This window comes from Alexandromys fortis, unplaced genomic scaffold (genome assembly GCF_014885135.2).
Source record: "Alexandromys fortis isolate MF-2015 unplaced genomic scaffold, M_Fortis_MF-2015_v1.1 scaffold_55, whole genome shotgun sequence".
Taxonomy (NCBI): domain Eukaryota; kingdom Metazoa; phylum Chordata; class Mammalia; order Rodentia; family Cricetidae; genus Alexandromys; species Alexandromys fortis.
Genome location: NW_026067936.1, coordinates 1775167 through 1798762, shown reverse-complemented (window position 1 = coordinate 1798762; position 23596 = coordinate 1775167). Strand labels below are relative to the sequence as shown.

Sequence of the window (23596 nt, the reverse complement as noted above, 5' to 3'; positions counted from 1 at the left end):
GTGTTAATTACTTGCCTAACCCTTGTGAGGCCCTTGGTTTGATCCACAGCTCTACAAAGTAACTACATTAAAAATAAATGTAAACACGTAAATAAAGAAGTAAAACGGACAAGCACATGTCCCGCATTCCAAGGTCTTTGTTATAAAAAGGCGAACTCCACAATGAGGCTGAGAAGTAGCTCAGCTAGAAAACATCTCTTCAGTTCCAAACACCGGGCTGGCTGGTAACTGAAAGTGGGCAGGGGTGGGTTCTGTCCTGAAGAAGGCTAAAGGGAGAGACCAGGTGAGCGCATTAGCAATAACGAAATCCGGCAGAGCCTGATCAGTGGGCTAAACGGACAAGCCGGTTGTAGAATGTTGACAGGAGACAACAATTCTGCAAAGTCATGGAAGCGTCTGCATGGGGAGGCTCCTAGGAGAGAAGTAGAATTCAGGTATGGTGACAAGCAGGAAGTCTGTCAGCGATGGGAGACGCTCTACACGGACAAAGGAAGGGAATCGAGTTCTGGTTATTTGTGGGCCGTGCATTGTTTTTTGATGGCTTGAGTACAGCTAGAAATGGACATCTGTACAGCCATGCGCGGGCTTTGTTCCACTGAGTGAAATATTCACAGACCTCCCAACGACGTGGGTCTGGACCTCAGAGTGACAAAATCAAGACAGAAGCTGAGGGTAAAATTGGTGGTGACGGTAAGAGCACAATGCCTAAGGCCACCAAGGCCAGAGGATGGCCAAAGAGTGCCGCGGGCAACTGGGTGTTCAGACGTGACGTGTGTAGCTTCAGGAAGAAGCTGCTAGCACCGTGGGAAAGAAATCGGACACACAGCCAGAGGGAGAACGTGAAGAAAAGTGGCGCTGGCTATCTCAAGCCGCTGTTCCTCTCAAGATTTCTCATGTGCTCAGCGCAATGTCTCTACCATGAACATTGCTATTTCTGGAAATGTGTAAAACAGATGTTAGGGAATTGTAATTCTCCTGTCAAAAGGCCACACGGGCGGGTGACCTGAGTTTACAGTGGGCAGGTCCCCGACAGGAACCAGCTCCCCAGGCACCACATGACAAACCATTTCACTCAGTAAATCTTGGGTTACTCGTATAACACTTTTTAATTTAGTCGTCTATATTTTCTCTTTCAGTTCTTGTATTTTATGACTTGATGGCTTTATAATGTTCAAGACAATTCTTGAGAGGGCGCAGGAGTCTAGATGAAAATAACATGGCTGGAATTGTAAAATGATGGGGAATGAAAAAAGAAATTAAAAAAATAAGGAAGGATGTGAGTGGTCCTAGGTGTGTGGTGGAGAGGGTTATTGTAGCTGAGGGGAAGAGCAAAGCCAGAGGCAGGGGATGTCTGTGAGATTCAGAGTGAACACGGCCCTCAGCTGGGTGGGTCCTCTCTCGTCCATCTGTGTTCTCTCTTTTCTTCCTCTCTTGCTTGCCCCCCTCTCCCCCCATGGTCTGGTTCTGTCTGGACCCTTCCAGATGCCTCTGACTGCTCTCTCTTTCATATCTACAATAAAAAACTTCTCCTCCACCCCACCTTGGAGGGATCATGTTCTTGTTTTTTCATTCAGTGACCCATACAGAAAGCATCTCCAACTAGCAAGGATTGTTTGCAGAGGTAGAGAGATAGCAGTTAAACGGCAGGCAGTTAACCTTCAGGTCAGAGTCCCACGCTGTAGGAGTTTGTAGCGGTCAGTCCAGAGACCAGTTTACCAAAGGAATTTCGGGCTGGTCCAAGAGAACAGAGGTCAGTTTTAGCACTATTCTGAAGAACACATTCATGAGATGGTGTAACTATAATGCCTTAGCCTGCTACACTTCTTTGTTCTCATTTTATTTTGTTTTAGCTATTATTTTAGAAGCCTCTTTGTTTTCTAACGAGAGAGAAAGAGAGGGTGTAGATTTGGGTGGGTGTGGATGTGGGGAGGGTGTTAGGAAAAATGCTCACACGAGCCACTCTGCTGGTACAAAAAAAATACAATCAGGTCAAATCAAACCAAATTAAAATGCCCATGTTTTAATAAATGCAGCATTCTCGGGTAGCTGAGAGAATGGCAGGGGACACAGAAAACTGGGGAACACATGAAAAACCTAGGACCACATGTTCCTCCTCTGGGCAACCCACTTAAATACTCCTTCCCTGGGGAGGGGTCAGGACCTGGCATGCTGGGATTTGGGGTTCTCGCTGCCTGGACAGTCACTCAAAGTTCTTCTGTACCATTGGAGTATCCATCTTTAGCCTACAGGCACATGGTATCCAGCAGACTTTTCCACAAAGCAGGAAATTTCAGAGATAAGTTCTGTCTATAGTGGTGGTCTCCGGTGGCAGCTCCGTGACTTCTCTCTGACTCTGCCCTTTTTTCCTCCCAGCATTCGGCCTAGCTTTCCCTACTTACCTAAGTTCTGCCTTGCTATAGGTACAAAACAGTTTCTTTATTCTTTAATGGTGATCACAGCACACAGAGGGGACTCCCAGATCAGGAGCACTGAGTCAAAAAATCTGGGGTCCATGAGAAGTTGGCCAGGGACGTCTCCCTGCCCCAAATCGCATCTCAGCGAAGGCCTGGCCTTTGCTGCGTGTGTATGAGGCTTTTGGCATGACCGAGACTTCAACAAAAACCCAAAAAGTAAACGGGTCACCCCCAAAACCCTTCTAGCATGCAGTTTAAAAAGGGGAACTCACTAAGTGAAGCCGATGTGCCTGGTGGAGCCCACGAGAAGGGCATTTTCAAGCATGGCCCTAGACCCTGGGCCTGCAGGACAAAATGAACCCCCCCAGTGGAACCTCCAAATATTAGGAAATATCCTAACATGAGAATGTAATGTTAAGTTGGGAGTGTCACCCCAGCCCATGGCATCCATCACAGCCTCCTGGCCTGGGAGTTGCATTGGTCTGGACTCCAAATCCCAGCATGCCTAGGGGAGGGTCAGGACCACTCTCACAGGGTATTTAAGTGGGCACCCAGAAGCGGAAGACGTGGCCCTGGGTTTTGCATGTGCTCCCCAGTTTTCTGTGTCCCCTGCCATGCTCTCAGTCACCCAAGAATGCTGAATTTATTAAGACTTGGGCATTTTAATTTGGTTTGATTGTATTTCTTTGTGCCGGCGGAGTGGCTCGTCTTAGGATTTTTCCTAACAGAGGATTTAAGAGGAGTTAGGGAACAGAAAACCATAACCAGAATTTACTAAATAAACTATAGAATATTTTCTAGAATTTTTTTAAAAAGAAAGTGTAATTGAAAAGCAAACATTTAAATATCTGGTCATCCTTTAATGGGATCAAAAGTGTCACGCAGTAGTCAGTGCCCCCTTTTGGAGCACACTGAAGCAGGACCTGGACTACTCTTCCAAACCCACAGTTTCCTCGGGTTCCCATTTTGCTCTTGGACTCTTCCTCCTGCCTCTCCCCACCAACAAGGCAATTTCTACTTCTAAAAGTTTTCTCTGGAACAGGAGAAATGGTCTCCCCTGGGACGAGCCTCCTGATTGGTTATCCAACGTTTTCAGGTCCAAAGGAAGCTCCAGTTCCCCAAACTCTAAAAGGCAATTCAGACATCCAGAAATGAGTTCAGTCTGGACTATAGGAGGATTTCTGGCAGTTAGATAAAAGCCAGCGTTCCTCAGGAATTTGTGAAGCTGGTTCTCCTCTACCGAAAGGAGTCATTTCCCTTACCTCTGGCAGAAGGGACATATGCTACCTGCAGTTGCCTATCAAAGTCCTTGCTGGCCTCCAGGCTCCCTCAGAATCACCAGGACCTGCTACATATTTCAAAATCCATGTTGGCATCCTAGCCTTTCTCACCTCCTCCTAAATCCTCTCCAGCTCAGGGACTTCCCACCGCTCCACCCCAGCTGCTCATCCATCTTATAACACAGTTCTTCTCATTATTCTCCACTCCTGCTATCCACACTGTTTTTTCTAGTCTCTGTCCCCTGTTGTCCTCTCCCCTGTCCCAGACAGCTCTGCCCTGCCCACCTGTCCAGTGTGCCGGCCATGATCAGGCTACTTTTTTCTCTCTCTGAATTCTTCCAGATGCTTCTAGATATCCTCTCTCTCTCTCTCTCTCTCTCTCTCTCTCTCTCTCTCACACACACACACACACACACACACACACACACAACAAAGCAAGCAAACAAAAACTTCCCCTTAACCATACTATAGAGTAGTCCTGTTAGCAATTTCTTTACTGTACCTCCCTTGCGTATGCTTATGCATATCAAGAGGTCTGCCTTGAAATCTTACACATACAAGTAACTCTAAACAGACTGAGAGGTTGTATTTATCTATTTATGTACATATATGTAATGGCAACAAAGGAAAAGAGGCCATGAATTAGAGAGGGAGCAAGGGAGGGACATGGGAGGGCTTGGAGGGAGGGAAGGGAAAGGGGAGATGGTAAGTTTTAATTTCAATAAGTGCATACATTTTTAAAAAGAAGAATGTAGTAACTCCATATCAATATAAGTAAAGATAAAAGGCCAGTAAGTTTTAAGAATTCCTCAGGAACCGAACGCTTGAGTGTTGGGTGTGGATCTGAGCAACCACAACTGAGAGTCGTTAATCTTTCCCTTTCCAGAGTTCAGCTCTTCATGCCTGGGTTTAAAGGCAACTTTCTCGTAGTTTATGAATAAGGCAGGAAAAGCAGGGAGGCTCTTAGAGTCAGTCTGTTTGCTTATGTGTTTTAATTCCTAATCTTCGCTGTTTACCTGGCGTTGTCTGAGAACAGCTGTGGTCATCCTGGAATTCAACCTCTGGGCAAGGTTCTTCCTTGCCGCCGCCAAAGCAGCACGCAGCTGGACGAAGTCAAAAGCGGACAGCTGGGACATTTCTCCTAGTCAGTCATTTTCCTCAGCGCAGGCAGATGGATACCTCAAGCGAGAATATGGAGTCTCAAAGGCAGACTTTGAAGCTGGTGACGCCGCTGACTTTGGGAAGATACCACATTTCTGAGGAGTACGGCTTTCTACTTCAGAATCCCCTGGTAAGGACCTCTGTGTCCCGGCTGCCCCAAAGGTCTTGATTGTTTGATTTTATTCTATGGGGGGTTATTGTAAGGGTCAGTATAATACAAAGTCACCAGCCAGAGGAGGATGCTGGAAATACGGTCCTGTGATTCCCAGGGGACAGCACAGAGATCAGCAGTGTTTGCCTGCTGATTCCTTAAATATAGCCCATATATTTTATATATTTAGGGAATCTATATAGTGAAGCCTGAATCATCAGAAGCAAAGGTGTGATGTGGGATTCCCCTCTGTACGGTGTGAATATATTTTATTACCGTTGGTTAATAAAAAGCTGCTCTGGGCCCATGTGCTGTCAGAGAGAAGGCAAGTAGGGCCCTGGACCAACAGCTAAGTGCTGCAGGCACGTGACCTCCCCCAGGGTGTAATGCAGAATAATGGAATGGCCCCATTGGAGATCCACTCTGCTTTGGAGACAAGGTTGCCATGCACTCCAGCAGAGAGAATGAGCAGCCGATGTGCTCCGTGCACTGTGTTGGTACAAATTAGTTTATCTTGCTTGCTGGTGGCAACAGAGACAATGGGGGGACCTTTGGTGTTTTCAGAGCTGATAAGAAAGATTCGATGGTATCAGAAATGTCTGAGATGAGGAAGGAACTTTGGGAAACACACTGTCCTAGCTTTCAATCCTACTGCGCATGCTCCTATTTACCCGCCAGTTTGTATCAGGCTGTTCTCATTAAACATAGTCTGAGCTTGGAAGATGTGTCCGGGCAAAGTCCCAGTGGCAAAGCCAAGGCTCTTGGCATCTGTTAAAAATTGGCCATAAGTGAGTGTAAGGCTGTTCAGTTAAAAGTCTAGGGGTCCAATGGTGTGGTCACTGTAACTGCTAAAATCAGCATGGACATCCTGCCTCTACCCAGTTCCTCCCTTACTGTTGTTTAAAAATACCAGGAACTCAAATACCTATTGCAAAGAGACTTCTGTTTGCTCTCATTTGAAACAGAGTATCACTACGTAGCTCAGGCTGGCCTCTTGCCTCAGCTTCCTCAAAGCAGGGACCACTGACAAGCTTCCTCACTTAATCTTTTAATGTTACTGGAGAGAACAAACTGATGGGAAGAGCTAAGTTCTCTACAAAAAGCTGTTAGCTGTGACATCAGTCCCTCATCTGCAAGCTGGCCAGATGGAGGGGTATTTGTTCTAATGTCAGGGTCAGGGCGGGGGGGGGGGGGGGGGGGGGGGGGGGNGGGGGGGGGGGGGGGGGGGGGGGGGGGGGGGGGGGGGTTGAGGGGCTGCATCTTTAGGCCAGATCTCACAGCCTGAATTAAACCATGCCTTTCAGCAGCTCTCTCTGGAACAGGGAGCTAAAAAGCAGTCTGTACTCTGACAGACACAATAGCTTTTTGTTTGTTTGTTTTCAAGACAGGGTTTCTCTATAGCTTTGGAGCCTGTCCTAGAACTAGCTCTTATAGAACAGGCTGGCCTAGAACTCACAAAGTTCTGCCCTCCTCTGCCTCCCGAATGCTGGGATTTAAGGCGTGGGCCACCAGTGCCCAGCATACATAATAGCTTTTTACTATGCTGGCTCCTCCAGGCTCCTTGTCAAACAGTCCATGCTAAACTAAAGCACCTGACACGACTTCCCAATGCCCCATCAGGTTATTAAAGGGTGGATATCTTCTTTGTTCTGAGAATTGATTTGAAAGTCCTCGGGAGATTTCCTGAGGGAGGGGCTCTGAAGGTTGTTTCTCCAAAAGGCTCCTCTGTGTCACCAGCTGCCCCATCACTTTCAGTGTCTCATGGTCTTTTTTCTCTGTCTCTTTGCCGTGTGTGTATGTGTGTGTGTGTGTGTGTGTGTGTGTGTGTGTGTGTGTAAGTGTGTCTGTATTTGGAAGACAGGAGGCTCACAAGTTCCAGGCTAGCCTGGACTACATTGCTAGACCCTGTGACCCTGTCTCAAGACAGAAACAAAACCAAAAGTCAACCAAGCAAATACCACAAAGCACACAGAACTCTGCATGTGGACTTCGCTCCAGTACATTCCCATCCTTCCAAGTTCACGGGAGAGGAAGTGCTGCTGAGACACGCCCTTGGCATCACTAAGACTGTGGGCTGAGTGGGAGAGATAACAGTGCATTCAGGAAAACACCAGGTCAGGCTTTTCTGTCGCTTTCCTTTTAATAAATATCGGGACGAGATAAGACACAGTAGCAGCGTCAACTTCTCTTCCCATTTGTTAGGAAGGATCTTCGCTGTGGTTTGGCGGATGGATATCCCCTGAAAGAAATCCCCAGTCTTGCTCACACAGAAAAGAAAAATTTTCCGCTCCATCCTGTAACTCACTTATATTCCAGTGCTTTCAGTATGATTCTTTTGTTTCTCTTTTAATTTTCCTTCTTTTGTGTGAGGGTTTTAAATGTCTTTTCTGGTAAAGGAGAAGAAAGGAACTTTGATTAGAATCAGACCCTGGCTGACCCAAAGGGCAAGACAGACTCACTGGACAAATAGTGTCGCAACTCATTCAACACAGCAATCACTGGCTGGGAAAGAGTAGTGGGTGGGACCCAATCCTCTGCTCCAGGGCATAGCCAAGACCTGTTCTTCTCAGGCCATGGGCAGTGAGGAGGGCAGCCCTTCAGGCATCTCTTTCAGGGAGTCTTTGGATTTCCTTACAACAAATCCTTACCAGGAAGTCTCTCTAAACTCAACATAGTTAGCTAATGAATGAGAAGGCAGTCTGGCTTTGGGGCGGTAGATTGCGTTATACAGGCCCTAGCAGAATGGTTCTGTAAACCAAAGACTTCCAATTTTCAGTGTCTCTGTGGAAAATCGCTCCTCATATCTATAAAAAGTCACAAAAATTCTTTGATAGGACGTCTGCTCTCTGTGTACGTCAGGGAGACGAAGAACGCAAGGAGATCAGTCTGCCAAAGAGGCAGCAAGAGGCTGGGCTGCCCAGTTAAGAGTCACAACGCCAGGCTCTGGAAAATGACTTAACACCCTTCATAAACACAATGTGACTGCTATTTGAGACATTTCCTTGCACGGCACTAAGGGCGGGGCAGGTGAGAGCGGTGGTTCCTGAGTGGGCTGTTGAAACCACTAGGGGAGTTTTCACAAACAACCCAAATGTTGAGCCCCGCTCACCCTGTGTATCCAGGCTCCAGACTCGTGGGCTGGCGGAAGGCTGACTGAGAAAACAAGCCAGACAAACCAGCTACGAAGGTGCCACAGCCAACACAACCTCTTAGAAGGGCTGGAAAGTAGTTTACATACAAAACTAACGCCAAGTAGATAAACCGATAATAAAATCCTTACTGTAGATATGAGAGCGAGAACAGCCAGAGGCACCTGGAAGAGCCCAGAGCAGAAAGAGAAAGAAGCAGACTGAGCATGGCCAACAGACTGGACATGGTGGACGAGGGCTGTCTGGGAGAGAGGGGAGAAGGTAGGGTATAGAGAACAGGGAAAAGCATAGCTAGAGAAACAGGAGCAGAGCAGAGCTGGGCTAGGGGAGAATTAGCAAGAATAGTAAGATCACAGGGAGAGGGAGTACCTGTGGGGAGGGGAGCTGCCAGCAGGAGGGAGTTTAAGGTTGGGGCAGAGGTGAGAAGGGCTAGGGAGTGGCATGGTCTTTGACGTGGATAACAGGTTCTTGTGATACTGAAGGGGCCTGGTGCCACAGGTGATGTTACTTCTGCCGGAGGTAAGGGCAGAGGCTCTTCAGGCAGAGGGGAACCAGTTTCTCAAGTTCCTGAGGAATGTTGGCTTTTATCTAACCACCAGAAACCTTTCTGTAGTCCAGGTTGAGTTCAGTTCTGGGTATTTGGATTGCTTTTTTTTTTTGGAGTCTGGGGAACTGGAGTTCCCTTTAGAATTGACAGTCAGAAGACGTTGTACACGTACCACCAGGGTAGACAGACAGACTGACAGGAGAGGCCTTGAGGATACCCTCCAGAAAACAAACATGTGCCTTCGCCTTCAGAAGAAATTCTAAGCACTTGGTTGAAGCATCGGGCCACAGCTGGTTGGAAGAGACGGTAGAAGATGCATTGCCACGGAAGGCTGTACTTTTCAGACAAGACAGGAAGGAGGAACTAGCGCTGCCCTACAATGGGAGGTCAGCGCAGATGGCCTCTGGGGCACATCTGACTTGGGATGCTGGGGCCTGGAGTCACCACCAATCCAGAGTAGGTGTAGAGGCAAAGAGGCCGGGTTGCGTAACGGCTGACATTGACCAAGACTGGGACGCACACGGTAATAAAGGAGACTGTAATGACTGAAGTGTGGGTTTTTCGGGGCTGGTAATAATGCAACCGAAAATTTGGAGAGACAACGGAGAAACAGGCAGTTAGACCCAAAAAAAAAAAAAAAAAAAAAAAAAAAAAAAACCAAAACCGAAAGAAACAAACCAAAGGACATGACTGCCCCTAGGTATGGGGAAGGAGAACATTTATTGTAGATGAAAGGAAGAGCAAAGGTGGAGACAGGTGGAGGCAGGGCCATCTAGGAGAGCCCAGATCGGACATGATCCTGAGCCCTGTGAAGAGATGGGGGAGGGGAAGGAAAGGGGAAAGTAGGGGAACCAGGTACAGCAGCCACGAGGCCCCAAAGAGAGAACTGGTAACCAAAATGGCTGAATTACATAGGGAAGGTCATCTGGGGGGGAGGGGGGAACAGCCTATCCCTTAGGCTAAAGAGAATTTAGAGTAGGGGTGGGGTATGGGGGGGCTTTAATAGGTAGGCACTATTATTATTAATATAATTATATAATACAGAGATATAATACAGAGGAATGCTGAGGGAAGCTGGTAGCCAAGTCTGCTTTGCTATGTTAAAGAGTCACCTCAGCCATGTGTCCCAGGTTTGAAACCTAACAGTATTCTGCTGTCTTATAGTATATAAAAGATTATAACATGACCACGCGGTCCTTGGCCTGGAGCCAAATTCTTTTCCTTGAGCAAGTGAACTTACTGTCCCTACAGTACTTATGCCCTCTGGAAACAGCCATAGTGATGAACTTGACTCTGTCTCAGACAACCATCATTGCCACGAACTGTTGCCTCCCGGCCCAGCTATAAAAGGCTCTGAGTACAATCAGAATGACTCACTCAGAGGGTGTTCCAGTTTGTGTCTGGTTTCTGTGATAAAACACCAACCAAAAGCAACTTTGGGAGGAATGGGGTTTATTTGGCTTATAAATCCCTATCACAAGAGATCACACAAGAGGAGTTCCAGCAGGGCTCTGACTGCAGGAACTGAAGCAGAACTTGAACGAGTGCTCCTCATTGGCTTACTCTCATGGTCAGCTACCTGTTTATACCTTCCAGGACCACCTGCCCAGGGGGTGGCACTGCCCACAGTGGGCTGGACCTTCTCACATCAGTCGCTAACGAGAGAATGCCCTAGACTTGCCTACCAGATAAGGGCAATCCCTCCATGAGGCCCACTCTGACATGTGTCAAACTGGCAAAAACTAACCGGTACAGCTGGTGGGCATGGTAGCACATAACCCCAGCACTCAGGAGACAAAGGTAGGTAGATCTTTGTGAGTTTTAGGCCAATCTGGCCTACATAGTGGGTTCCAGGCCAACCAGGGCTACATAATAAAACTTTGTCTCAATAATAATTATCATTATCATTAATTATATAATTATATAATACAGAGATTAAGAAAATATAATGCATGGCTTGTGGCTATAATGCTTTGTAACGCATTTGATTGTGTGTTAGCCTGGCAAACCTATGTCAGCATCCCTTCTCACAATGGCACTCGTGGGCTCTCTGAATCAAGTCCACGATTCTGGTTCTTCAGCACTAACGATCTAAGTATATTCTTGGCACACATTTTATATTGTATGTAGAACTTTGTAAAGTTTTTTTTTTCTTTAAGTTTACTTTGAAAGATAAGTAAGCATAAGACGGGACATTTATTGCTATGAGGAAAGAAATGTGAGTCTGTGTGTCGTGGTGTGCACCTGAAATCCCAGCACTCTGGGGCTGAGGATAGAGGCTGTGTCTCCAACACCAAAAATGAAGGAGAAGGAAGGGTGAAGAGAGACAGAGAGAGAGAGAGAGAGGCCAAAGACTATTTATTATCTCTGTTCACCCCATGTCCCCATGTTTGGTTGTTTGTTTTGTTTTGTTTTTTTGAATGAAAGACAAGAAGCATTTAAAACTTCAGACTGGAAGGTTTCTGTGAACACGTGTCAGAAGGGGTTTGGCTGGGCCACCAAACACATGCGCCACACAGGGAGAGGTAACCTCTCCGAGTCTTAGCCTTCGGTTCTCTATTCCCGTTGCTGTACCAAAATGTCCTGAAAAAAGGGACCTAAGGAAGAAGGGGTTATTTTGGTTCACAGTTCAAGGGTACAAGGTCATCATGAGGGGAGGCTGTGGCAGCTTGAGCTGGAGGTCATGCGGCATCTGGCAAAGTTGCATCCACAGCCAAGAGTCAGAGAGAGATGGTTGCTACCTCATAGGTAGGGGTCTCCATGGTATAGAGTCTAGGGTCCCAAATGGCAGAATGGTGCCACACACACACACAGTTCAGATACGTCTTCACCTCAGTGAGTCTGCTCCAGATAACCTCTTACAAGCATGCCTGGGGCTTGTCTTTCTGGCGATTCCGGAGCCTGTCAAGTTGACAATCAACATTAACTGTTTTACTTTCTGGGTTTCCATTGCGGGGACCACGGAACAGGGGTCTCATAATACAAACACAGATGGACGAAAGGCAAGCGTTGGTACGAGTAGAAATAATGTAAAGAAATGGCTTCGAGAAGAGAGGAATTTTCCAAGTATGGTTTTAGACCAGGAAAATGAATGAACTATAGATCTGTTTGACTATTCCATTACAAATGGTTATTTAAAACACACACAAAATCCAATGAATGGCTTGGAATCACAGGCTAGGAGGCTAAGGCAGGGCGATTCTCCTGAATTTGAGGACACCCTAGCTGGGATACACTGAGTTTCAGTCTAGCCTGGACTACACAGTGGCGTTTTGTTTCAAAACAAAAATTCAATGTCTAAACGTTTGTGAAAGGAGTTTCGAACTTGCAGAAAACTAGAATTTTAAAACTAGCATAGTAACAAATTGATAAGGATCCGGGTGCTGTACAGGTCGTAGCATACCAGGAAAAACACAACCCACACTGGAACCTTCCAGGCGCTGTCATTCTAGACGGGAGGGCGATAACGGGGCACTCTTCTTACTTTAGAGAGTTTGTGCTTTTTCAATGCACCGTTAGCACAACACACAAGAGAGTGGTTGGAATCTGCTGCGATTTTACTGAATTCATGTTTTCATTATATAGTATTCAAACAAAGAACAAATCAGAAGGTCATGTGTCATTGGTTGGCACAGTATGAAAGCTTCTTATAGTCACATCAGTGATAGTTAAGAAAAGTATATTATCAAGAACAGGTGCTAGACATAAAGCATCCTCAGAAGAGGAAATCTTGTCCTTGGGAATGTAAGCCTCAGACAAGTGGTTTCATCTTATGAATAGAAAGTTTCTGTCTCATTATCGCTATCAAGGCCCTTCCTCTTTCTAACCCTTTATTTCATCTAGTGACCAAATATAGCTAATCAGTTCTCTGCACCTGCTGAACTATACTTTTTAGTACCTTCTTATGCAGCAGACATCATGGGGGTTGGGATCTAGCAAGCCTATCCATAAAGTTCAAAGTATAATATAACAGTCTTTGTCCATCAACATTAACCCATCTATTCCCTTGCTCATCATACACCCTGTGTATGACAAAGGTTCTGCTGTAGTCTTATACATTCCCATACTGTGTTTCCTTATCCCAGAGCTGTTCCTGAAGAGAATGATCCTTGTCTTGTGTGTGTGTGTGTGTGTATAAATCATTATTATAAAAGAGATTGTGAAAAGCCCATATCCCACATAGCCAGCTACTTGAGAATCCCGTCTGTGCCCCAAGGGCGGCCAATACCAGGCTATCTGCCATTGACCTCCAGGAAGCCTAGTCCCATGGGACATGTAGCTCTCGTCCGGCATAATGACATATGTCATGTCACACAGACGACACTGGAGTTGGTGTGGCAACAGGCATAGGATCAAAGAGATGGGGCAGGGTTAGGGATAGGCTAGTAACTAAAAGGTTTAATACTGGGAGACATTTTCAGTTCTTTTCTGAGACTAGATGGAGAGAAAAAGGGAGAGGGAGGGAGGGAGGGAGGGAGAGAGAGAGAGAGAGAGAGAGAGAGAGAGAGAGAGAGAGAGAGAGAGCGCAGATGCCACAGTGGGGCTTCTGGAGTTCTGGAGGTTAGTGGACAACTGTCCCAGGAACTGGTTCTCTCCTGTCACCTCGTGAGACCCGGGATGAACTCAGGTCCTCATTCTACCTGTGGTTCTAGCCTTCTTTTCCTAACTTTTATGGCTCTTTCTGGCCATTCCCTTAGCAACTCTTAACTATGATGTTACCCAGAGTGTCATGGAGCGTGCGATGTGGCATTTATTATAATGAAGTTAGAGGTGTTTAGCACCTGCTCTGGCCCTTTATCCGAGACCCAGCTATTTTTGATCAACCTACCTGAAGAGCCACCTCCAGCTTATGGCTCCCTCGTTATAAAAAGGAAACTAAATTACAGCTGGGCAGAAGTTCTCTAGGTCAGCTTGGCGGTTCTGAGGCTTCTCTTCCACCCCCTGCACTGAAAGCACTCTTATTTTTTGTTTATTTGGCCTTTTAATTAATTAATTAATTAATTAATGATACTCTTTGCTGTTGTTGCATGTTAGGCAGGTGCTCTTCAATGAGCTAATACTTCCCATCACGCCCAGCTTCATAGAGACCTTAGGTTTCAGTCAGGGACTAACCAGACCACATTCTATGTCATCTCACAAGTACTAACGGGCCCCATCATGGGGAATCTGTAGGTGTCTGACAAACTTCCAGGGCCCAGTGGACTTCAGAAAATTCCAGATCCCAGAGGCCCCAAAGGTCTTTATCTTCCTCTCTACACGGCCCTCGTAGCTGATTCTGGGCTCCCTGGTGCTGTGTGGGGACATAAAACAGTCTGTCTGAATTTGTAAAACAAATTCCCCGGACAACCAGACTTGAGGGGAACTTAGAGACCTTAGACCTCAGACATCAAAGGGCTAAGGCACATCCCTCGAGGGGGGGGGGAGAAAGTTTAAGTAATCAATTAAATGAATGCGACAGGTAGGGTACGAGCTGACATCAGAGAGGACGCCTGCGCCCTAATGAGACCCTTGCCTGCTGCTATTGTCACCAATGCAGCATGAAATCCTGCAGGGAAGAGCAACTGACTTAATTCTGGGCGTTTCTCGGTCTCTAATGGAAAGGCTGGCAGGCCGAATGCACTGTAAATGGCTTGTAGCACTGTTTGAGAGGGTGTTGAGTACTCTCCTAGGGAAGAATTGAAGAGGCTAGGGAGCCTAGCAACACCTGCGGTTGAGGGAGACATCGCCTCAGGCAGTGTCAGCGTCAGCTGGGGGTCCCTGGCTGCAGGGCTCCTCTAGAGTGGAGTATAAGCCTGGGCTGAGGGCCAAGAGTCTGTGGGTTGGACAGTCCCCAAGGGACACAGGTATTGTGGTCTCTGACCACACTTGGACGGCTCCCTGGCTGTGTTTGTTTGCTGGAGTCCAAACACGAGACTTTGGAAATGAAGAGGCAGCAGCTCTCTGGGTTCTAACGGGAAAACCAGGCCGCAGCCTAGAGTCTCACTACTAAGAAATAAACTGTTTAAGGTTTCTCACAGATCCAGTCGGGCTTAATTTAACTCTGAGTGGGGGAGTCCTTATTTAGGTGCCAAGGAAGGGAAGGTATGGGTAATAGTTAGTGACAGTTTTTCTTCAGTCTTGCCCACTCCGGGGGGCATCTGAGTCCTCCTGACTTCACATGTGTGCTTTTCTGTTTCAGGATAAACAGAAGGTATGCTAGTCTGTTCTAAAATGCAAGGATCATACCAGTGAGATGAAATAACCAGTTCACAGGTCTATCTGCATAAATCTATCTATCTATCTATCTATCTATCTATCTATCTATCTATCTATATCTATCCATCTATATCTATCTATCCATCTATCTCATCTATCTCATCTATCTATCTATCATCTATCTATCTATCTATTTATCTATCTATCTATCTATCACATCTATCTATCTATCTATCTATCTATCTATCTATCTATCTATCTATCTATCTATCTATCTATCTATCATCTATCTATCTATCTATCTATCTATCTATCTATCTATCTATCTATCCATCTATATCTATCTATCTATCCACCTATATCTATCTATCCATCTATATCTATCTATCTATCATCTATCTATCTATCATCTATCTATCTATCTATCTATCTATCTATCTATCTATCTATCTCATCCATCTATCATCTATCTATCTATCTATCTATCTATCTATCTATCTATCTATCTCTATCTATCGTCTATCTCTATCATACATCTATCTGTCATCTATCTATCTTCTATCTCTCTGCCATCTACTTATCAGTCTTTATCTGTTCTCTGTCTCTTTCTCTAGCACTAAGGGTGAGAGTCAAGCTCACAGCCCTAGGCAAGTGCTCTGCTCCTGAGCAATCGACCAGCCTCTGCTTCTGTTCCTGCTATTCTTTTCTTACATTGGTTTCAACTCAGCTCTCTTCAGCTCTGCCCCTGTAGCTGTCTCCTGGAGAACAGGACACCATCAGTGACTTCTGCCCGGGACAAAGGCTGGCTGGCATGGGGTGAGGGTGAGTGGATCAGCATAGACTCTGCCTCCTAGAAGTAGGCAAGTCATAGGCAAGTTACGAGGCTAATGACCGAGTCTGATGCCAGTCTTCCCCAGCAACACCGCCATCTTTAAGGAGCTACAACCATCCTTCCTGATGTAGTTAGATTCAAGGCTTCCAGTTTAGAATTACTGCAGAGTCAAAGAAAGAAAAGAAATGACTAATTAAAGTCCAGACATTTCAGAGTTTATGGCAAGATGTTGGAAATTCTGTAGTTGCAGGTTGACCAGGAGTTTGAGCACAGAATCCTGGGAGATGCAGGTGTTCATGAGAAAAGCCCCCCCCCCCAAGCGATATGTGGGTCTCTTGTTGATCTCTACTTCTCCAAATATGTACTGTCGAACTTCCTGGCCATGTCACGATGCTCAGGGTAGCCCCCACTCCTCTCCCCCATTCTTAGTGCAATGTTTACCCCTCTCTAGTCCCGCCCACTTGTCTGAATGGGCTGACTTCATTCCAGTGAGCTGAGAAACGGGGCCTCCCGGAAGCCAAGCCGCTAGCTCCTGCTTCTGTTTCTGCCGGGATGCAGCTCCCTCCTTCCTCATCCCTCAAGGATGCAGCTCCCTTTTCTCCAGGCTCCTTCGTCCCTTCTCCATGCCCTGCTGCCCCCCTCCTTCCCATTGCTCCTCGCAGCAGACTATGAACTGCTCGCTGCACTTACTTAGAAGACCTCGGGGAAAGCAGGTTTCCTTCCACTAATATGGTTCCTAAGAAGTTCAGCCGCATACTCCCACACTTCCCTAACACAGGAGCATGTGAACTCAGCTTCTGAGACCCTGACCTCAAGTTCTACAGCAGCAGCAACAACAACTAGAGAAACCAGCACGCACTTCCTTCTGATGCTTTGTGGCTAAGGGGTAGCCTTATTTATTTATTTATTTATTTATTTATTTATTTATTTCTGAGACAGTGTTTCTCTGTAGCTTTGGAGCCTGTCCTGGAACTAGCTCTTGTAGACCAGGCTAACCCCAAGCTCACAGAGATCCGCCTGCCTCTGCCTCCCAGGTGCTGGGATTAAAGGTGTGTGCCTCCACTGCCCCGTTGGGTAGCCTTATTTTTAACTCTATATCGATGCCTTTGATTTTCTGGTTATTACCTTTCCTCAAGTTCTCTTACATTCTGACTTCCATGTGATCTTTCTCTATGGCTCAGTGAACTTTCAGAACTTTCTCGTTATCTGTGCCAAGAGAGTCAATTACTATAACCACCCTGTAAACACTCCCCGGGGTGCTAATCTAGACTTTCTTCTTCTTTCAGTTTGCGTAAGCTTCTGAAGTGCCCGACGTGGGCTCTGGTTTCCCTTTTAGCGACTTTCCCTCTGAACCTCACACTGCTAGGCACACAGCTTTAATGTCTACAGACGTGTAAGCCCCGCCCTTTGAGAACTAGCTTTCTGTCTGCTCTCCCTTCTGCTTGCATTTCCTCCTTGTGTTTGCACCCGTCACACAGTCACTCTGTTCACACGGTCGGTGGTCGGTCTTCAACTCATTTCTCCATAGCTCAGTGGCCATACATGAATTCAGACAACCGGCTCACTGAAAAGCCATTGGGCTCCATCCAGGTTTGGCAAACATTTTCTGACAGGCCAAGTTAACTTCCTGGGCATAGCATGCAGCTTTTTTTGCTGCAGTTTCCCAGCGCTACAGCTTGCATGCAAAAGCTGCCACAGACAAACGGGAGCGGATGGGTCTCAGTGCAATCTGACTCACAGAAATAGATGCCCCAAGACCGGGTGGCTCAAGCCTGTAATTCAGCTATGCTGGTGGCTGAAGCAGGAGGTTTGCGAGGTCAGTGGCAGCCTGGGCAATTCACAGACTTCCTCAAAATAAAAATAAAACTATAGACTTGAGGGCTTATACCCACAACCCAGTACTTGCGAGGCTGATGCAGAGTATTTTGAGTTCAAGGTTAACCTGGGCTACGTAGCAAAACTCTGTCTCAAAAGACTAAAAATACAAAGAGGCAAAAATGAAGAAAAGAAAAAGTCACTTTTGGACTCCAAAACCAGGCCGCATGATATGATAATGAATCTGTGAAAAAGTCCCTTTTTATTCCCTCAGCAGGTGAGGCATTAACCACTTCTGTTCTCTGCAGAGTCCCAAGCCCTTATACCCACAAGAGCCTGTGGTTTGCAGCAGGACCCCGTTGCCTGCACTTCCCCCTCCCTTGCTAAATGGTGTGAGCACAGATTCTTGTCATCTGCACATCTGTGCAGCTAGGCTAGCCTCAGGCCAGGCTTGTCGCGTGCTCTGTTTGCACACGTGGGCTGACTCGAATTCTCCCAAAGAGTATTCTGAAGCTGCTGTCCAGAGAGATCTACAACACTGAGCTGTTTCTCTTTGAAACGCAGAAAGAACTTCCCGAGCAGTACAGGTCTTGGATGGAAATCGCCAGTGAACTTCCTCATTTAATCGAGAGCCGCCAGCTCCGGGCCCACGTGTACAAGGTACATTGTTTTGTTCTTCTCTTCACGCCGCCCCCTTCCCGTCACCCTCCTTCCGTCTTCACAGCTCTTCCCTTCCCGGATTTGTGGGAGTTAGGACCATTGACCTGGTAAAGGGAGCCCGATCATTGCTGCTGAGACTGTCCTCAAATCTCTCCTCCTTACCTTGCACCAAACAACACCTGCAACACACCAAGTCTTCAACGTGTTTGCATGAAAAAGATCACAGATGAGCATTTAAAATACATGAAGGGGAAATAGGAAGATATGCATGGGTGATCTGCCACCTCTGAGTGGGTTACCTTGTTCTTATCAAGTAACATAACATTGATATAGCGTGTGATATTCTGGCTGAATCAAAGTCTTTCTGACTTATAAATTCAGGGTCAGTCACGGCTCTGGAGAAATAATGAAATCCATAAACATCACACTAAAATTTGCATGCACATATATGAGGTACATCTGTGACAGAGGGGGCAGATACAGAAGAGTCTGACATCTCGGTCCTGGGAGAATTGGACCACCCCCCCTCTAGAAGGCATACTAGGAGAAAATGTCTTGATTCAGAAATTTCATAGTAGGCACCGAACTTGGAGAGGTCCTCCTAATCTCGCTCCCTTGTTTGAGAAATGGAGGAAGCCTTCGTCTTATTGTGGTGAGCATCGATGGATTTTGTAAGCGCCCCTTCACAGCTCCTGCCGTGTAACAGCACCCACATCTGCACAGGACCTTCCCTTTCTTGTCCACATTTACAAGAAAGCAAGCCGTAGGATTTCAGAGCTACGAGACAGCCCTCCACCCTTCAGGACTTTGTTTGCTGGTGTTTAACGTCTAATTGTGAGCTAATCGAATGGCCTCATGGGACAATCAGAAATGAGGATGGGCAGCTGGCCCCAGTAACACCCTAGATAAACACCCCCTCACCCAAACCCAGTCATCACCCATTGAAGCTGAGCACTGAAACCGATCCATGCAAGAAAATACAGCTCCAAGTTGTTTTATTTTTATTTTTGCACAAAGCTCATGCAAAGCCTGCTGGGAAAGGGCTCGCAGAGGTGGTTCTCACACACTGTGGACACACTATCCTAACAGAAACATCGAAGGAAGGAAACATGATGGAGACTGCTATCAGGAAAGAACTAACGCTGACCTATGACCCCTGAGAAAACCTGCAGTGAGCACACTACCCCGAATCAAGCTGTGGGCTTGAAGCACCTACACACTGTCCCTCCAAACTCCTCACAGGATGTTTCACTCTGAAAGGGAATGCCTCATGCTTCTGTCTATAGCCGAAAACCAGAACCCACAAAAGTGTTAGATGTGCATTGGCGGGGAAGGTCTCCCAATGCGACGAAACCCACAAACCAAGGCTTCTGTCCTCGCCCACCCTCTTTTGTGTTGATTAGCTAGTTACTAGCCACAGGACAGCTCTGTGTAACAAGCAAGGTACCCACATCAGTGGAGATGTTAAATACGCATGTGCTTTGGTGCCGCAGGTCCATTTGTATGACTCCATCTTGCAAAAATACTCACTCAAAACAAATTAAAAATGAATATACAAGGTTGTTTGTCGTAGGCATTTTAAATAGCGATAGCAATTAAAAAATAAAAGATGAAAGGATAAAAGGTGAAGCCCCCCCCCTGAATCTCCCTTAACAAACATGTCTGTTAAGTAAATGAAAACGCACAGCTATTAAGAGGCCAGGCACGTGTATGTGTCTCTCTGCCACTCTTATGCATCTTTGCCGTATGGTTCACCGAGCGACAGAAAGTGTATGGTAGGCTATATGTGCACAATTATTGAACATCTGCTCGTGTGGATGTGTGCTTATCATTTATAGTTATGTAAATGATAGAAATAAAGACATGCATGTTTACCTTCTGAGAGGGTCTTAACAGTAGCCCAGGCTGGCTTCAGATTTGGCGTCTTCTTGTCTCAGCCTCCCGGATGCCGGAACTGTAGGTTTTTTCTTCAAAAAGACTCTTTCCATTCTGCAGAGAAACAAATAGCCTGTCTTATGCGCATTCATCCCGCTAGATGTTGTAGCAGAGGATGCTTTGCAATAGGCTCGAGAAGTGCTGTGCACAAGTGCCCGGTGTGTCTCGGGGATACTCAGCACTTCAGTGCTGTGCACAAGTGCCCGGTGTGTCGCGGGAATACTCAGCACTTCATTGTTGAGGTGGGCAGGGCTGCACAACTGGGTGGGAGAGCCCTTGAGTATCTACTGCGTTCTGAGAAAAGAATATTGAGATTAAATTAGCCAGGTTAAATAAATAATTAAATAACGTCTTATGATATTTGGTTAAGTACGCAATCCAATAATGCCCTTAGGAGGCAGTGTACCCATAAACAGCAGTAATATATATTCCACTCAGTGGGAGAAATTGGCAGTTAAAAAGTATAATTAGCATGTGACATCAGACATTGGGCCAGCACACTAAATTTCTAATATCAGCTCCATCCCAGGTATGGTATGGATGCCAAAGAGCCCATTTTATGGTTATAAAGTATGCTTACACACTTGGTGTGCACAGATATGTATGTGCCTGGCAGTTTACAGCCACTCTCAACAATTTGTAAGTTTAAAAAGGTGTTTTTTGCATCCTGGTATTGGCATAGAAACAGACAGGAGAACCAGTGGAAACAAATCAAAGACCCAGATATCAATCCACACACCTTCGGGCTCCTGATTTTTGACAAAGAAGCAAAAAACATAAAATGGGAAAAAGGAAGCATGTTCAACAAATGGTGCTGGCATAACTGGATATCAACATGCAAGTAGATCCATATCTATCACTATGCACAAAACTCAAGTCCAGATGGATCAAAGACCTCAACATAAAACCAACCACATGGAACTTCATAGACAAGAAAGTGGGAAGTACACTTGAATGCATTGGCACAGGAGACCACTTCCTAAATATAACCCCAGCAGCACAGGCACTGAGAAAAACAATTAATAAATGGGACCTCATGAACCTGAGAGTCTTCTGTAAAGCAAAGGAAACGGTCAACAAGACAAAACGGCAGCCTGCAGAATTGGAAAAGATCTTCACCAACCCCACATTGGACAGAGGGCTGTTCTCCAAAAAGAAATTGGTCATCAAAATAACAAATAATTCAATAAAAATGGGGTACTGACCTAAATAGAGAACTCTCAACAGAGGAATCTAAAATGGCTTGAAAGACACTTAAGGAAATGCTAAGCATCCTTAGTCATCAGAGAAATGCAAATCAAAACAACTCTGAGATTCCATCTTACACCTGTAAGAATGGCCAATATAAAAACAAGCAAACAAACAAACAAACAAAACAAAACTGATGACAACTTATGCTAGAGAGGGTGTGGGGGAAAGGGAACACTCCTGCATTGCTGGTGGGAGTGCAAACTGGTACAGCAGCTTTGGAAACCAGTGTGGCAATTTCTCAGAAAATTAGGAAACAACCTTCCTCAAGACCCAGCAATACCACTTTTGAGTATATATCCAAAGGATGCTCAATTGTGCCACAAGGACATGTGCTCAGCTATGTTCATTGCAACATTGTTTGCCATAGCCAGAACCCAGAAACAACCTAAATGCCCCTCAACCAAATAATGGATAAGGAAAATGTGGTACATTTACACAGCAGAAAAAAAATAATGACATCTTGAAATTTGCAGGCAAATGGATGGATCTAGAAAATATCATATTGAGCGAGGTAATCCAGACCCAGAAAGACAAATATCATATGTACTCACTCATAAGTGGCTTTTAGACATAAAGCAAAGAAAAACCAGCCTACAATTCACAATCCCAGAGAACCTGGACAACTAAGAGAGACATACATGGATCTAATCTACATGGGAAATAGAAAAAGACAAGATCTCCTGAGTAAATTGGGAGCATGGGTACCTTGGGAGAGGGCTGAAGGTGGGGGAGGAAGGAGGATATGGGAGAAAAGTATATAGTTCAATAAAAAGTATATACAATTATAATATATAATATATTTTATTATCATTATTATAATATATAATTATATATGATATACATGCATTTTAAAGAGACACCATTGCTTCTTATGGAGATTACAGTTGGACAGTAAGAGGTGTCAATAAGGCAAGTGAATGGCAGCCTTTCTTAAACATCAAGTTTGCACAAGCAAACCAACGTGGAGCTAAAGAAGCAGCCTTTCCAACAACAAACAAATGCTAGATAAAGGGTGTGTAGTCCCTAGCCATCAGTGGCTGTTCGTGACGGCAAAGGGATAGCGTTTCCCTTTCAGTTTCTATAGTTTCCTTTTGAATCATCTGTATGTTTAGAAGGCGAGGCCAGCAACCCTGCAATGTTCAGAAAACATTGTTCCAAAGGACATTGTTCCTTTATACCGAGGCTGTCCTGTAGGTGCCTCCTTCAACAGCTGAGACAAAATGAGGAGACAAAGCAGATTTTTCAAGAGTTTGAACATGATAAATATATGTTTTATACAGTGACTCAACAAAGTACATTTTTAAAAATTAATGTTACTTCTTTGTTGCTTTAAAAAACTGTGGCTGCTGGAAATTTTCAAATAAAACCTGTGATTCGTGATTCAAGGGAGCTGGGCTGTGGTCAGTCCGCAGAACGGTCTCATTCCTTCCTGATTCTGTGACGTTAGCAAATGCCTCTGCGACAGTCTTGTCCTTTGGATCAACGTCATATTTCAGACACTGTTAAATGAAGCGTCCTGTAGCGAGTACCAGGTAACTACTGTCATTGGCTGCACCACCACAACCGCAGGCAGACCCTGCCCCCTAGCGGCGATAAGAGGAAGGGCTCTGCACCCCGTCTCGGTCCATCCCACCCCTAGGGAGCCAGGGTTCCCAGCAGCTTCAAGTGGTGCCCGCCTTCTGAGGCGCCTGTGGGGCAAAGGGAGCGAAATGCAGAGTGCCAAAGGGATGAGCGATGAGCAGATGGCACCCGGGTTAGATAAGGAAGCTGGCGTGGCTCGACTGCATACTGGCGCCGCTTTCCAGGGTGACCTTTCCGTGTCACCAGAAGTTGGGGTTTCCCACGAGACGAGGTGGGGACGGAGCTGGGTGGAAAGCCCCGCCACTTCATCTTGCTGGGTTGTGGGTAATTTACCAGGGCCCAGAGCAAGCCTTATACCCAGCTGAGCCATGATTTAGTAGGGAATTTACATCCCTAGCCCACTGGATCTTACTCTTTTCAAAGCTGTTACAAGGTTAAGGGGGGGGGGGCACGCAGCGGGGGGGGGGCAGGGGGCAGCAGATATGATGAGGCCAGTATGGGGGGGGAGTACTTAGATCAACGTCGATGCTTACTCTGCGACCCTCAAAGCGACAGATGGAGATCAGGTCCTGGCACCCTAGGACGTGGCATCTCCCACATTGCATCGCTGGGTTAAGCACAAAGC

The 23596-nt window shown here is 46.1% G+C and overlaps 1 protein-coding gene across 3 annotated transcripts in view; it reads left to right on the top strand.

The window, feature by feature from the left end:
• The first annotated feature begins 4754 nt into the window (after positions 1-4754).
• Positions 4755-23596, top strand: part of Ido2 (indoleamine 2,3-dioxygenase 2) — a 44733-nt gene continuing 25891 nt past the window's right edge. Inside the window, exons 1-2 of one of the 3 annotated variants that reach the window (XM_050146742.1) lie at positions 4755-4985; positions 18109-18204. Coding sequence is in view for 2 of the 3 variants with exons in the window: in XM_050146741.1 (XP_050002698.1) it covers positions 4866-4985; positions 18109-18204 (216 nt within the window). In the remaining variant the exon portion in view is untranslated. The remainder of the gene's footprint in view (positions 4986-18108; positions 18205-23596) is intronic. The other 2 variants (XM_050146741.1, XM_050146740.1) reach the window with 2 other exon arrangements.